This window comes from Bos mutus, chromosome 3, assembly GCF_027580195.1.
Source record: "Bos mutus isolate GX-2022 chromosome 3, NWIPB_WYAK_1.1, whole genome shotgun sequence".
Taxonomy (NCBI): domain Eukaryota; kingdom Metazoa; phylum Chordata; class Mammalia; order Artiodactyla; family Bovidae; genus Bos; species Bos mutus.
Window position 1 is genome coordinate 23,497,271 of NC_091619.1, and position 15,819 is coordinate 23,513,089.

The following is a 15,819-nucleotide window of genomic DNA, read 5'->3' on the forward strand; positions in this document are numbered from 1 at the left end:
AATTTGTCTTTTCTCCCATCTGTACTCTAGTTCTTATCATTACCTTGACGCATGAATTGGACAGAAACCCAGAGAACCATGGAAAAGTATGTGTTTCATTAAATTTCTGTAAAATCTTTCCAGATCTTCTTAGACAATATTCTGGAATTGACCAAGGGTGAATTTTACTCTATTTTTATCAGATCTCTGGAATGGAGCTAGAGGAAATCTTACATATGCCTCTGTCCAACCCCCTTATTTTATAAATGGAGAAACTGAGGTCTAAAGAGGTCGCAGGGCCAGGGTGTCCTCCCTTATTATTGTCTCCCTTTCCTGATGAATGTATCACGTTTGCTTGGTCCATCTCCCCAAGGCAGTGAGTGTTCAAAAGCAATAGACCTGATTTGCATGAGTTTGGCTTTCCTAGAGAAGGCAATGGCAACCCACTCCAGTACTCTTGCCTGGAAAATCCCATGGACAGAGGAGCCTGGTAGGCTGCAGTCCATGGGGTCGCGAAGAGTCGGACACGACTGAGTGACTTCACTTTCACTTCTCACTTGCATGCATTGGAGAAGGCAATCGCAACCCACTCCAGTGTTCTTGCCTGGAGAATCCCAGGGATGGGGGAGCCTGGTCGGCTGCCACCTATGGGGTCGCACAGAGTCAGCCACAACTGATGCAACTTAGCAGCAGCACCGCATCATGGGAAAGTCAGTCAATTCCATTCCTCCTTTCCTCCAGAGAATTGCTTCTTCCCAACAAAATTATAATAGAAAGGGATTACTGAATAAATATATTGTTTTTTAGTAACTTATTTTTTTATTTGATGAAACATTTCATGTTCAAGTTTAAAACTGCAGCCTATTTCTTGAGAGTGAAAAGAACTCGCATATGAATTAGCAATGAGAGTGTTGTGTTTACATTAGGAGGAGAATATGTGTTCTAGTTAGGTGCTTTACAAAAACTAGATCCATGGATGGTGAATAGTGAAAAATATTTTATATCAAAAACTCTGGGATTGAATTTTACCTCATGTAAAAAAAGCCTATTTGGCAACTCACTCAATATTACCAAACAATCAAAAAATATTTATCAAGCTCCTCCTATTTTCCTAGCAGTGTTTAGAGTCTTAAGATGTATCAGGGAACAAAACAAAGATTCCTGCATTGGAAATTGTACATTCATACACATATGTAACATACAGATGAACTATTGCTTTCTAATACCAAAGTATTATTGCACAGCATTATAGTGAAAATGTGTCATTTAAAAAATTAAAAACTGTCTTCCTTAAACTATAGGTCTCGTTTCTCAGGGAAATTGCTTTTTGGGCAAGTTGCATGAAATTTGGCACAATACTGCCGCCTTGTGGCTGCTTGAATCAAAAACCCACATACACCATAAGGTCAGCCTGTCTTTAAAGTAAGGTTTCTAGGACTGTTACCCTGTTTGTCAGTGGAAGCCTCTGACACAAAATTACCTCGCCAGGAGTACTTAGAACCTGATTCCTTCTGATTTTGTCACAGAACGACTGGAAGGGCTCCATCGCTTTTGTCGTTGGAAACCGGATCGAGGACGAGGTTCTCATTCGTGCTCTCACCCTCGCTGTCCAAGTCCCTCAGCGCAGACTCTTCAGTATTGTCTCCTGGCAAGACATCTTCCAGCAGGTACCTGTCCCTTCTCACCCCGACGCCCGTTGGAGACGTCATTCTTAAAATAATAAAGTAATGAAATCAATAAAACTAACACATTCTTGGGCGGTTTGGTAAGTTTGGGTGCATGGCTTTGCTGAAACACTTAGCTAGAATAAATTTGGAAAGATCTAATCTGGAAGGGGTTGTTTTTTGTTCGTGAATGCTGCCCTTTCAGCATCCATTCATTCAACAAAAATGTCTGAGGTCATACTAGGCTCCACATGCTAGGTTTTGTGAGGAATTATTTAATAAAGGTCTCAATAGCAATAAAAGACTAAACTAATGTTCCAAGGAAGGCCATAACTAACTGGAAAAACGAAGCCTCCAAAGAATCCTAGCTGTCAGAGGTTGGAGAGAACGATAACGCAGAGAAGTTCTGTCAGATGGCACGTCCTCATACGATTACTAATGGCTTACCAAAGTGGCTATAAATATTTGAACTAACTGATGGCTATCTCTTCCCCAATCCCTCAAGTCATCTAGGTACTTGAAAGGAACATCTATCTAAGTATTCTTTAAGTAAGCCCTTCTTTTTCCTTATGAATGAATTTTCTTACAGGTCAATGGATCAAGTGCACTTTTTGGAAGTACATCTAAAAAGGCAAAGAAACCTGTAGGTGGTAATAATGCTCCCTTATATTATGAGGTAGGTAAATGTATTGATTGAAGAGACTTTTGTAATTTTTTAAAAAACAAGAATTGAAGTAATAATTTTATAGTCACTTTTTTTTAAAAAATTAATTCATTTTTTGATAGTAAATCCCCTCTCATTGTTGGGGCTGTTTGTTACTAATGATGGGCATGTAAAAAAATCTATTTCCCTTTTAACAAAATCCCCTTTTAGGAAAAAAGTTGTCCCACATTGTCTACACTATCACTGTGTCCAATTGAAGACTATAAATCAGAAATGTGTATATATGAAAGTGTTGGGTCATACTTTTTTATGGTAATTACTGAGTGTGTGATGGTATTAAAGGGGGTCGTGTTATCGGTGTATTACAAAGTGTTAGTTTCATCAAAGAAACAGTGTAAAAATGCCCCAGAAAGTGCTTCCTGCACATGACAGAGAAACAACTGGAATAATTTTCCATCCATTTGTGAACTTTGTGTACACTTCACATTCTACTTTAATCAGTGTGAAAATAACAATAATCTTCAGATTAATGATCCATTCCGCTTCTAGCAGATGCAAAAATCTGGCCTGGCTGGCCAGTGGGTTTGTGCAAAGGACTTAGAACTCAGGCTCAGTACAGGGGCTTTCCTCTTACCCTGCCTTGTTAATATCCATCTTACAAGAAACTATAAAAATCCAACAATTAATTAGAATATCGCTTAAAATTTGTCAGGCACTATTTTTATGACTCTGCAGACCAAAAGCATAAAGATTTTGGGATCTTTCAAAACAAACTTGTTTGCACTTTATTTCAGTGATGACTAATAAAAGTTTTTATGTGTCTCGGTTCTTGGATGGTTTCATAATAGGCTCTGTAGTGTTGCCTGAGTACTATCTGAATGGGCTCCCCTGGATTTATTTACGACTGCCAATACTGTGGGTTTTGTAGCATTAACTCTTGCTGCGCTACCCCTGCTGTCATGGAAAACTCGTTCTACACTGTTAAGGTCAGAGAACATGCCTTCTATCTTTTGTTAGGATGTCCCACATGTGTGTGCCCAAGTTGAAACATTATGTGATACCTGGATTTAAAATATTGGAAGTTTTCTTCTGAAGTAGCCATAGAAATCCACATCCAATTCTCAGGCCTGGGATCAATTAGCCCCCCCTCCCCCTTCCACCCAAAGGACTCTTTCTTCTTCAAAGATGCTCAAAGAAAATCAGGGATGATAACGGGCCAGTTTTTACATCTGATGTGGACAGGCATCTTGACTTGGATGTGGGATAGCCCGATGTTACAGACCCAGAGTTCAATTAGAAAGCCATTCATCTCCAATCTGTGCTATGACTCTGAGGAGCCTTCACTCAGAGGAGGTCCATCTCACATCTGGCTCCCCCACATTCTTCCAGGGGAGCATTTGGGCAACAAGCTTCCCACACCGGCTCACAGACGCTCTTCTGAATGGTTTCAGAAGAGAAGGGAAGGCAGGATGCGCACCACAGAGATGGACCTGGAATGCACCAGACCTACATTAATGTAGTCACTGTAGCAAAAGTGGATCCAATGCGGGCTCCTGGGTAGTATCAGCCAAGGCCAGCATGCACACCTGGGAAAGAGAGCACATCTCCAACCTCAGTCCCTCCACACTCAGGACCTGTTTTGGCCCCTCTTCCCAAGAGAAGTGAAATGCTACAACCAGTGCGTACTGAGAGTCTCAAGGCAGTTAGGAGTGGTGGCCATGAAAGAGGCCCAGAAGCCAAACTCTTTGAGGACCACTGGACCTTCCAGGCATGCAGACAGCCCGCTCTTAGCTCTACTTCTGCTTAAAACCTTTCATGGTCGGTAGCAACTGGGACAGTGGCCGCAGGTGAATTCCTCAAGAGCCTGTTTAGGAAGTCTTGTATTTTTCTTCTCAAAGGAAGAAAAGATAATCCAACAAAATTGCTTCTGTTACATGGGAAATTCATAGAGTTCTGTCTCCTTTTAAATCTCTACTTTGGAGGAGGGAGAGCTCAAAATAGATAATATAAAGGCTATACACTGACCCTGACTTCTATTTGTAGGATACTCTCATCAGCCTTAAGTCAGAGCCTCTTCATTCTTACTTTAAACACAATTCTAACCTATTTGGCTTTCTGGTTTCCCAAACTGCGGTCGATTAGGAGCAGAGCATTCAAGTGAAACTTCACTCTAATGCAGTTGATCCATGAGTAGTAAAAGAGTGTCAGAACCACATTACATATTTCCAATAACGACTTGAAATGTCTGGGCCAGCAAAGACCGCATTCCACAGTGATTTGCTCAAGCTTTCATTTGGATGGCTCGGTGCTATGTACACACAGCCTCGTTTTGAAATTATGTAATTTCCCCCTGAAACTTGAGAATTTCATCTAGCCACCATACTGTGTTTGTGAGATAGTCTTTATTTATAAATTATCATTCTTTGAAAACATGCTTAGGTTTCTGCTAATGTGATTCCACAGAGACAGCAGTCCACGTGTTCTTTCGCCTTCTCTTTGGGAAACTGGTTTTGCTCTGGAAGGAACTACTCCAAAGACCCATGTGGGAATGGAAAGAGAATTTGCCCCTTTGTATATGGTCTCAGGAATGTTAGCTATCACTTCATCATTCTAGTAGTAGTGGTAGTATTTCATCATGAGGATGAAAATGGTTATGATCCCAAATACTGGCACTGCATATAATTTCCACCATGTAATTCTATATGAAGATGTGTACACATTTGAGAACGGATATACAGACATTTCTTGCATTTTTAGTAGCCAGTGTTACTAAATGCCAAACAATAAATACATTCTTCTTCAAGCACTAGGTGTCAGACTATCTAGACAGTGGAAGGAGTGGAATATGAATAGTATACAGATCCTAACCTCAAGAAGTTTAAGGATTAGTTAGGGGGAAAAAAAGAAAATAGACATGCCTGATACAGAGTAGGTATTCAGTATATGTTTGTTAAATTGTATGACACAATGCAGAAAATTGTCAGTGAAGTCTATGAAGGAGAAATGGAGTATTCTGGGCATTTCACAGAAGATGAGGTTAGGTTAGCCTAGGTGGTGAGAGCTAGAGGAGCCTTGCAGAGAAGGTGGCATTGGAAAGGAAGTGGAGCTGACAGTTTTCATCTTCTAAATATGTTTTCCCAATTGACCCATACTACAATTAAAATTATATGCTGTATATATACGTACATATATATCCCCATTTTACATAGAGGGCAATGGAAGCATAAAGAAGGTAGGAATTTTAGAAATTAGAAAATTTGAGGAAATTGGATTTGATGAATTTACCATAGTTAAATACATAGCCTCAGATTTTTGCACTTTGCCACATACCCAGTCTTCTTTCACTGGGATCAAAGCTGCCCACCCTTGGGTAGAGATAGGTCCTGACTTTCAAATGTGGGGACATTCTATGTAAAGGGAACAAACAGCTCAAGCAAAGGAACAGGAAGGGAAGAGAAGACAGACTGCACATGTACTAAATTTGTCCTTACATGGTGCCATGTGTACAAATTAGGAATGTGTATGTGTATGTACCTGTACATAGCTTAATTACAACTTTAAAATCCTAAAGGTGGAATTTTATGTGAAACCATCTAAAACACTGGGGAAAAATCTATGCTTTAATATTCATGCCTGCGTTTAAGTTTATTCTCTAAATGTGCACAAATATTTTTGTGTTGCTTCATGGTCCACATAATGGACTTCCCTGGTGGCTCAGATGGTCAACAATCTGCCTGCAATGCAAGAGACCCAGGTTCAATCCCTTGTTGGGAAGATCCCCTGGAGAAGGGAATGGCTACCCACTCCAGTATTCTTGCTTGGAGAATTCCATGGACAGAGGAGCCTGGCAGGCTAGAGTCCATGGGGTTGCAAAGAGTCGGGCACGACTTAGTGACTTTCACTCACTCACTCATTCATGGTCCGCAGAGAGAATCTGACCTGTTCATTGGCCAGTATACTCAGTTCTGACAAAAACCAAAAGGAAAATATTGATGGACATTCAAAGCCAACTGAAATGTTATCTATGAGAAAGCTCTGTGTGTATGATACATGCAAAAATTCTCCCATTTGTGACTAAGGTATCTGAGCATTTATAAGTTCAGTCCAGTTCAGTTCAGTCACTCAGTCGTGCCCAACTCTTTGCGACCCCATGAACCGCAGCACACCAGGCCTCCCTGTCCATCACCAACTCCTGGAGTTCACTCAGACTCACACCCATTGAGTCAGTGATACCCTCCAACCACCTCATCCTCTGTCGTCCCCTTCTCCTCCTGCCCCCAATCTTTCCCAGCATCAGGGTCTTTTCAAATGAGTCAGCTCTTTGCATCAGGTGGCCAAAGTATTGGAGTTTCAGCTTCAACATCACTCCTTCCAATGAACACCCAGGACTGATCTCCTTTAGGATGGACTGGTTGGATCTCCTTGCAGTCCAAGGGACTCTCAAGAGTCTTCTCAAACACCACAGTTCAAAAGCATCAATTCTTCGGTGCTCAGCTTTCTTTATAGTCCAACTCTCACATCCATACATGACTACTGGAAAAAGCATAGCCTTGACTGGATGGACCTTTGTGGACAAGGAAATGTCTCTGCTTTTTAATATGCTATCTAGGTTGGTCATAACTTTACTTCCAAGGAGTAAGCATCTTTTAACTTCATGGCTGCAATCACCATCTGCAGTGATTTTACAGCCCCCCAAAAATAAAGTCAGCCACTGTTTCCACTGTTTCCCCATCTATTTGCCATGAAGTGATGGGGCCAGATGCCATGATCTTAGTTTTCTGAATGTTCATTCAGCTTTAAGCCAACTTTTGCACTCTCTTCTTTCACTTTCATCAAGAGGCTCTTTAGTTCTTCTTCACTTTCTGCCATAAGGGTGGTGTCATCTGCATATCTGCTGCTGCTGCTGCTAAGTCGCTTCAATTGTGTCCGACTCTGTGCGACCTCATAGATGGCAGCCCACCAGGCTCCATCATCCCTGGGATTCTCCAGGCAAGAACACTGGAGTGGGTTGCCATTTCCTTCTCCAATGCATGAAAGTGAAAAGTGAAAGTGAAGTTGCTTAGTCATGTCCACTCTTCGTGACCCCATGGACTGCAGCCCACCAGGCTCCTCCATCCATGGGATTTTCCAGGCAAGAGTACTAGGTTGCCATTGCTATTGCCTTCTCCCTGCATATCCCTGCATATCTGAGGTTATTGATATTTCTTCCGGAAATCTTGATTCCAGCTTGTGCTTCCTCCAGCCCAGCATTTCTCATGATGTACTCTGCATAGAAGTTAAATAAGCAGGGTGACAATATACAGCCTTGACATACTCCTTTTCCTATTTGGAACCAGTCTGTGGTTCCATGTCCAGTTCTAACTATTGCTTCCTGACCTGCATACAGGTAACTAAAGAGGCAGATCAGGTTGTCTGGTATTCCCATCTCCTTCAGAATTTTCCACAGGTTATTGTGATCCATACAGTCAAAGGCTTTGGCATAGTCAATAAAGCAGAAATAGATGTTTTTCTGAAACTCTTAGATGTAAAATTTTCAGACTTTGACATTGTGGCTTTGATAAATTAGAAAGAAAAAAGTACCAACTGGGCAAAGGGATCATTTACCCAACTTATCTGAAATCAGAGTCAGCTGTCTTAAAAGTTTTATATTGCGCTCCGTAGTTCTTATTTCACAATGGTGATTACTGTACCTCACTATGGGAAGCGAGACTCTGTCCACACACAGACTGTGGTTTATGTGCCTGTCTCTGACTTATTCAGAAAAGACAAATCGGGTCACTATACAAACAAAATCCCAACAGTCTGTTGAAACAAAGTCATGCATAAAGAATAAAGGTTTTTATATCCTCATTTATGGCTCACTTCAAAGAATAGTCAATTCTATACAATAACAAACATGGACAATCCTAAACTTCATATAATACATTGCAATTTTACAAATAGAAATAATTATTAATTTTCCTCTTTACCCCATCAGTAAAAAACAAAACCTTTTTTCAAAGTATATTAAGATGGGCTTCTCCATTAGGAAATAATTTTGGGAGATCATTAAATGTGGAAAGACTTTTGTATTAGATATGAGTTATCAACCAAATGCAGTTTAAACAAGTATAGGATGCAAATTTTTATATCTTCAGATCTAATTAGTTTCACCACATTTTTAAAGACACTTTTCTAGTACATTGGATTAGAACCCCCAGAGGTAATAGTTCCATTTTTTGATCCCTACTCCTGGGTGTGTAGACATATTTCTCAAATTTTTCCCCAACATGTATTCATAATAACTCACAAGTAAGGACAGAGGCTTAATTATTATCTAGTTTCCACACTTTTCCAGATTCCTAATGTGAAACTCATTCCTTAAACAGTGCCTCCAATTAAGTCTATTCGATAGAATTGTAAGCCCTTGTTTTGGGGGGTGGCCCTTGTCAAAATGAAAAATGGAAAACTCATGCTTCAGAGATAGGAACAAATAATATGTGAACACATTTAAGAGGTTTGAAGTTATTAAAATGGCAGATCTACTGGGAACAGAGAGAGCAGTATGTCATGGAAGGAACGAAGGGAAAGCGAGACAGGAAGCATTCTCTGGCCTTTTCAATCCTGTGTTTTAAAACAAAACTAAAAAATTCAGGAAGAATTGGAAGGTAGCCAACCTAATGCCGTTATTTCATAGAGCTTAGGGACACACCAGGAAATTACAGGCCAGTTAGTTTAACTTCACTTGTAGGGAAAGTATTAAAAACTGCTGCAGGAGATCAAGTAAAAGGATGCTTAGAAAAGCACAGCTTGATTAAGACAAGCCTGGCCAACGTGGTTTTCGGAAAGCGAAGGTCATGTCTTAGGAACTTGTTGAAATTCTTTGAAGCTATTATGGCCAGTATAGTCTTCAAAGAGCACAGAGAGGCCCAGGGTCTGCGTATCTTTTCTGTCCCACATCAGTCCTTTAGGGATGCTTAGAGAACACGGCCCACATCAGGGCCTTGGCACTTTAGGGTTTAGAAACCACTATCAAAATAGCAGAAAATAACCTCTGATGGAACATTTTGAAAGCTGGAACCAATTAATACAACCCGATCTTTATAAATGTAAAATAATGACTTGGAACAAAATTTAGGAATATTGAGCTGTAACAAAGAAGTGCTACGCTGGGACTATAAAAACAATCTAGGGATTCTGGTGCCAAAATGTGAGCTTTGGAGGCATTTCTCACCCAAAGAAGGGAAAATGAGGAGAAATCACAATACTAGAAATGTTTATAAAGAGTTATGAAGAGTTACAACTGCAAGAATTTTGTTAGGATGGGGAAAAACAGTCAGATGGGTTATCAACTCCGAGCCTCCGCGTTTTGGAGGCCAGAGCAGTCCAGCAGAGAAGGTAGGCCAAGCTGCTAACTGAGGAGCAGAAGGTCAGTGCTCCTGGGGTGAAAATATGTCTGCTTCTCACGTCAGAAACCTGAAGTTCTGTTTTCAAAACAAAGCACAACTCAAGCAAAGACATGCAATTCGTGCCCCCAGCTCTCTCCCACCCCGCGGCCCAGGCAGCTGGCCAAGCCTGTGTAGCAAGTAGTCAGAAGTCGAGGAGGAGGCAGGTAGTCACTGGGGAAGAGTGGTACCCAAAGCTGAGGACCCTGGGATCCATCAGCATGAAATGCACATGTGTGAGGATTGGGGTGCTGGTTAGGACCTTGGTCAGTGGGAGAACTGCTGGGCAAGGCAGGAATCCAATCAAGGATTCCAGGGCACAGATATTAGTGGAGGAGCAGCCACAATAATAAAGCAAGGTTCGAGTGATAAAGAGTGGCCATCATTGCTTTTGCTTGGGTGGGTTTGGAGCCTCTCCAACATGTTATACTACATGCCTACCATGATTGGAAGGATACTGGAGAAGGAATCATAAAGACAACCTCATCCAATTCTTGTATCTAAGACTGCCAGTAAACCCCCTTTATGTATGGTAATAGTAGTTACTGTCCATCGAACACTTAATTTGTACCAAGCTTTGTGTGCTGGGTGTTTAGTATCTGTTAACTAGCCTAATCTTCTCAAAAACTTGCCAGGAGATAAGGAGAAAATGATGAAAGTGAAGCTCAGGCAGGTTAAGTACCTCATTAATTTGGAAGCCTTTTTTCCTTCCCTGATGGCTCAGACGGTAAAGCACCTGCCTGCAATTCGGGAGATCAGAGTTCAGTCCCTGGGTTGGGGAGATCCCCTGGAGAAGAAAATGGCAACCCACTCCAGTACTCTTGCTTGGAAAATCCCATGGATGGAGGAGCCTGGTGGGCTACAGTCCATGGAGTCGCAAAGAGTCAGACACGACTGAGCGACTTCGCTTTCTTTTTGTTCCTTCCGCTTGTCTTACACAAAAATTGAAATTAGTTTAGGTTCTACAGGGGGTAGTTGTGATTGCACATTTCTTGAATACAAGCTACTGTCAGTAGTGAGAATTAACCTCTAAGTAGTTCTGAAGTAGTTCTGTGTTTATTACTTTTCCTACTACTCAGGCAAAAACAATGAAGATATATTAGCAGGTAATGAAGGTGCTGAACAATTTTAGTTATTTTGAGCCATGTTGATGAGTGGCTTCTGCTAAAATGTTTGGATCAAGAGAAATTTTTAATTCTTACAACTAAGATTTACATGGTTAAGGTGACTGAGTCTTTTCCTTGGAAGAAAGAAGGAAAGATGGGAAATGAGAGAATTTAGTGCAAATTAATCAGAGATGAAAGTGCAGAAAAAAGATCTATCTGCTGAAACTGAAGCTGTAATACTTTGGTCACCTGATGCAAAGGGCCGACTCATTAGAAAATGAGTCAGGAAAGACTGATGCTGGGAAAGACTGATGCTGGGAAAGATTGAGGGCAGGAGGAGAGGGGGCGACAGAGGATGAGATGGTTGGATGGCATCGCCAACTCAGTGGACATGAGTTTGAACAAACTCCAGGAGATAGTGAAGTACAGGGAAGCCTGATGTGTGGCAGTCCATGGGATTGCAGAGTTAGACACGACTTAGCGACTTAACAACAAACTAATTACTGAGAGCTTAAATTCATCTCCAGAGTGTTTCTTACTAGTTTGATGAGACCTGTACCCAGGAGTTAGATGCACTGATCCAAACCAGACTGCATGGGCTCATATGCAGATTCTACTACTCATTAGCTATGTAATCTTGGACAAATTATATAACTCTGCTGTACTTCAGTTTTCTCTTTGTAAACTCAGTGTGGATGATGCTGTCTACCTCGTAAAGCTGTAATGATGATTAAATGAAACAGGAAATAGAAAATAGCATAGTGCTTGATCTAGAATAATGATCCAATAAGGGTTAGCTGTTATAATTATTTTTCATTTCTGTCCTCGGTTTTAGTGATTGTTGCAGTTTTGTATTCCAGAAAACATGAAAGAATTGAAATACCTATAAACAGGGATTTTTAATTTTTGTGTGGTAAAAAATACATAAAACTTACCATCTTAACTATTTCTAAGTGTACAGTTCAGTAGTATTTAGTATATTTGCATTGCTGTGAAGGAAACCTTCATGACTTTTTCATCTTAATAAAACTGAAACTCTGTATTCAGTAAACAACTCCTCACTTCCCACCTCCAGCTCCTGATAATCATCATTCTTCTATCTTCTTTTTCTAAAAATTAGACAACTCTAGATACCTCATATAGGTAGAATCATATAGTATGATTGTTTTCGCCTTTAGGGACTGGGTCGTTTCACTAAGCATTGTGTCTTCAAGGTTCATCCATATTGTAGCAAATGTGAATTTCTTTATTTTTTAAGGCTGAGTAATACTCCATTGTATGTATTTACCACATTTTATTTATCCACTCAATCAATGGTACACAGGGACACAGCTTTGGCTAAATGATCAAGTGATAATTAAGGTTTAAGAAATGCTTTATTTTATGCATTGCACAAATATTTGAATTTCTAGTAGTAGTGTTATTTGCTCAGTCATGTCCAACTCTTTTCAACCCCATGGACTGTAGCCTGCCAGGATCCTGTGTCCATGGAATTCTCCAGGCAAGAATACTGGAGTGGGTAGCCATTCCCTTCTCGAGGGGATCTTCCCAACCCAGGGATCAAACCTGGATATCCTGTATTGCAGGCATATTCTTGACCATCCAAGCCAGCAGGGAAGCCCATTTCAAGGTCTATCATGTACCAAATCTATGGTTGAGTGTATCTTAATGTATAAAACAGATATAATTTCCTGCCCTCAGAGAGTTTACTTTTGAATGGGAAGGGAGAGATTAAGCAAGAATCAAATAAGCAAACAAATACATACACTAGCATAAGTTGCAATACTTGCTTTACATCAGAAGGAATTACATGGAAAAATACTTTCAACTGAGTGTTTGGAGATAAACTGAAAGATGAAAAAGAGCCAAGTGATAAGAGTCAGGGAAAATTATTCAGGCCGAGGGAACAGCTTGTGCAAAGAATTGGAGGCAGGAAGGGAACAATGTCAGCCTCTCAGAGGAATAAGAAAAGCCAGTGTGCTTAGAATTTCATTAAAGAGAGAAAGTGTGATAGAGAAGTGGGCAGAGGCTGGCTCTGAAGGAATTGATAGGTCCTTGTCTCCAGGGGATCTTCCCAACTCAGGGTTTGAACCCAGATCTCCCGCATTGCAGGCAGATTCTTTACCATCTGCTGCTGCTGCTGCTAAGTCACTTCAGTCATCTGGGCCAAGAGTATATTAAGAAGGAAGAATCTGCAGGATGGGTCCCTGAGATGGGAGGTGGGAGGGAGAAGAAGATGTCAGGGTGATTTCAAAGCCCAGAACTGAGAAGCTGAGTAAAAATATCTTCTTCAATATAAAAAATTGAAAAAGATTAAGTTTGGGGAAAGTGTGGAAGTACAGTTTGGAGTAAATTTTATGTGTCTGAGAGATGTTATAGAGGAGAAGTCAAAGAGGAAGTCAGCATTTTTAGTTTTTTTCATTCTTTGTATCTTTGCCTGTCTAGCACAGTGCTGATGCACTGAAGAGGTGTTTGTGGTCTGAAGAAACCAACTCGTTAATGAAGGACTAGTGAGAGTTATTGGAAGGCACAAATAAGACACAATGGACCATTTCAACAGCAATCGTTCAGGAATATTTCCTGGGTACTAGAGGCTTTGGGCCCTTCCATTTCCTCTTTTTTTTTTTTGGTTCCGTATCCCACACAGTGGTTTTCTAACTGTGGGTAACAGCCTAGCGGTTTACACAGATATTTAGTTGGTGGCAACTGTGTGTATGTATGTGGTTTGTGTTGTAAAAATTTCTTCTTGCTATAAATATAGGTCCGAAAAATTTGAATAAAATAAGACGCTAGAGTTCTCTAAGCCCATTTCATGTTTCCTTCCTTTTGCATCTCCCTAGACTGAAGATGATGGTAGATATTCATCCCAGCTCAGTCCTCATGCAGCAGACATTTACAGAATGTCTATTACAGTCTGGATAAATGGCAAATTAGGCCTGGGCTCTTCCCTCAAGAGCTGGTAGTCCATCATGCTGTAAACAATATGTTTGTTTCTTGCTATTTCATGACATTTTAATACCTTGTAGCAAGTCTGATGTAAAAGTTATAGATTTAATCCCTGGCTATAATGAATCTGTTATTCATTGAGACCTATGGCTGACCTCACTTATTGTTCACGACTTTCAGCCAAAAGGGTAATGGTCCCCAGACAGGGTATGTTGGAAAGACGAAAGAGGGAGGGACGGAGCAGTCACCAAAATAGTCAAAGACGCACCAAAGATACAGACAGCCTTGATTCCTTGGAGGCGGAGAATGTGTAGCTGGAACTGAAGTATGGTAACAATTTTCATGCTTCTACATATTTTTAGTGTGACCTCCATTTCTGAAATTCTCTCTCCTGGATCCTTGGTAGCAAGGAAAGGAACAAATACCAAACTAAAAGTGATAGAATAGACTAATAGAAATTCATATATATTTACTGAAAAGCAACCGCACATATTAACTCAAAGAATATTAATTTTAAATAAGTGGATTTCAGATAGCTATTTATATATTAAAATCCATCCATTCTTCTATTTCACAAACATGACTGGCCAAAAAACCCCAAAACACTCAAAACCAATTAAGTATCCTGATCATGTAAGTTATCTAAAATATAATTTCTATATTGCTTCAAAAATATATTTAAATACACAATTACAAGTTTAAAGGTTTGAAAAATAGAAAACCAGTCCTACAAAAATTCTTTCCTATAAAAGGTGAAATTGTTCAATAAATCTAGTCCTTTAAAATTGCATCTTTCAACTTCGTCCTTATTTGGATAACAATGCTCATTACCATTTGAAATCTATAGCGTACTTATCATGAGCAAGGCCAATAGAATACCCTGCAGAGTACCGTGTGCTTCATCAAACATTCCCAAATGAACAAATTTATTATTATTTGTGCTAGCCTTTATCAAGTCTTTATATGAAAAAGACAAATTCAGTCTAGGCTCACTCACTCATTGGGAAATATTAAATTAGATGATATTGAAGATGATGGGAATGCATAATTAGTTTAGGTATTCTCAACTCTTACAGTATTATTCTTCCGTTTATTGCTGGAGCTGCAGAGAGACAGAGCACAGGCTAATACCATGTAACCTAGTCACAGGCCACCACTGCTGAGTCCTACTAATTTATGAGGAGCTAGTCTTGTATTACATTCTCAAGGATTCATTTTAGGAATATTATTGAGAGGGGGGAAAGAGGATAGATCCTATCTGGATTTAATGCAAGGAGCTAATATATTACTTTTTGTAACTACTAAAACTTCAAGGACTGACAGCAAATTTCTGATTTGCTTCTCCCCTCATAAAATGTCTGCTTTGAATTATGCAGAAAGAATTCTTCTTCCTGCCAACTTGTTTCAATCCCCTGTACAAAACCATCCACAGAACATTGTCAGGGGTTTCCCATAGAGGTTCATTTCAGGATTCCTCAGTCATTGGAGGAACACATACATACACACTCACACGCACATACACACACACACATATTTTCTCCCCTTTTTGGAGCAAGCAAAGGAAAATGTATTGGACTGGTAAAGTCTGTGTATGGTACTTTCTGAAAGCAGAGACAAGGGTGAGTCATCAGATGGTAGAGGTTTGCGAGTCCTGTTTTATGTATGCAGGCCTGCCCTATGTGTAGGTGGAGCGGGCAGTTGCCCTGCGATGTGATTTAAGAGGTGCTGGAAGTCCTGCCTGTCCAAAAACAGCCCCCGCAACGCCTGAGTTCAGGCACAGTGTCCGTAAAACCTTGGTTCAGATGAAATGAAACTGCCTTTTCAGAATGTTAACCCATTATACCATTTTCCTAGCAGCATGCATTTATTTATCAGAAGTAAAAGCTGGGCCCTTGAGGGGATTTTCACTTGTGCAGGGACAGTGGGGGAAGGAGTCAACAGGATCCCAGGCTTTGGGTAAGGATGTGAGTCCCCAGAAATAATTTCTGCATCACCACTGAGTGAGTTTGTTGAAACTAAACCTCTTCCACATTCAT

At 40.3% G+C, this 15,819-nt stretch overlaps 1 protein-coding gene across 5 annotated transcripts in view; it reads left to right on the plus strand.

Moving 5' to 3' along the window:
- Window positions 1–15,819, plus strand: part of SPAG17 (sperm associated antigen 17) — a 254,867-nt gene that overhangs the window by 30,048 nt on the left and 209,000 nt on the right. For all 5 annotated transcript variants that reach the window (XR_011463620.1, XM_070367411.1, XM_070367415.1 and 2 more), the window contains exons 2-3: window positions 1,506–1,646; window positions 2,233–2,319. Coding sequence is in view for 4 of the 5 variants with exons in the window: in XM_070367411.1 (XP_070223512.1) it covers window positions 1,506–1,646; window positions 2,233–2,319 (228 nt within the window). In the remaining variant the exon portion in view is untranslated. The remainder of the gene's footprint in view (window positions 1–1,505; window positions 1,647–2,232; window positions 2,320–15,819) is intronic.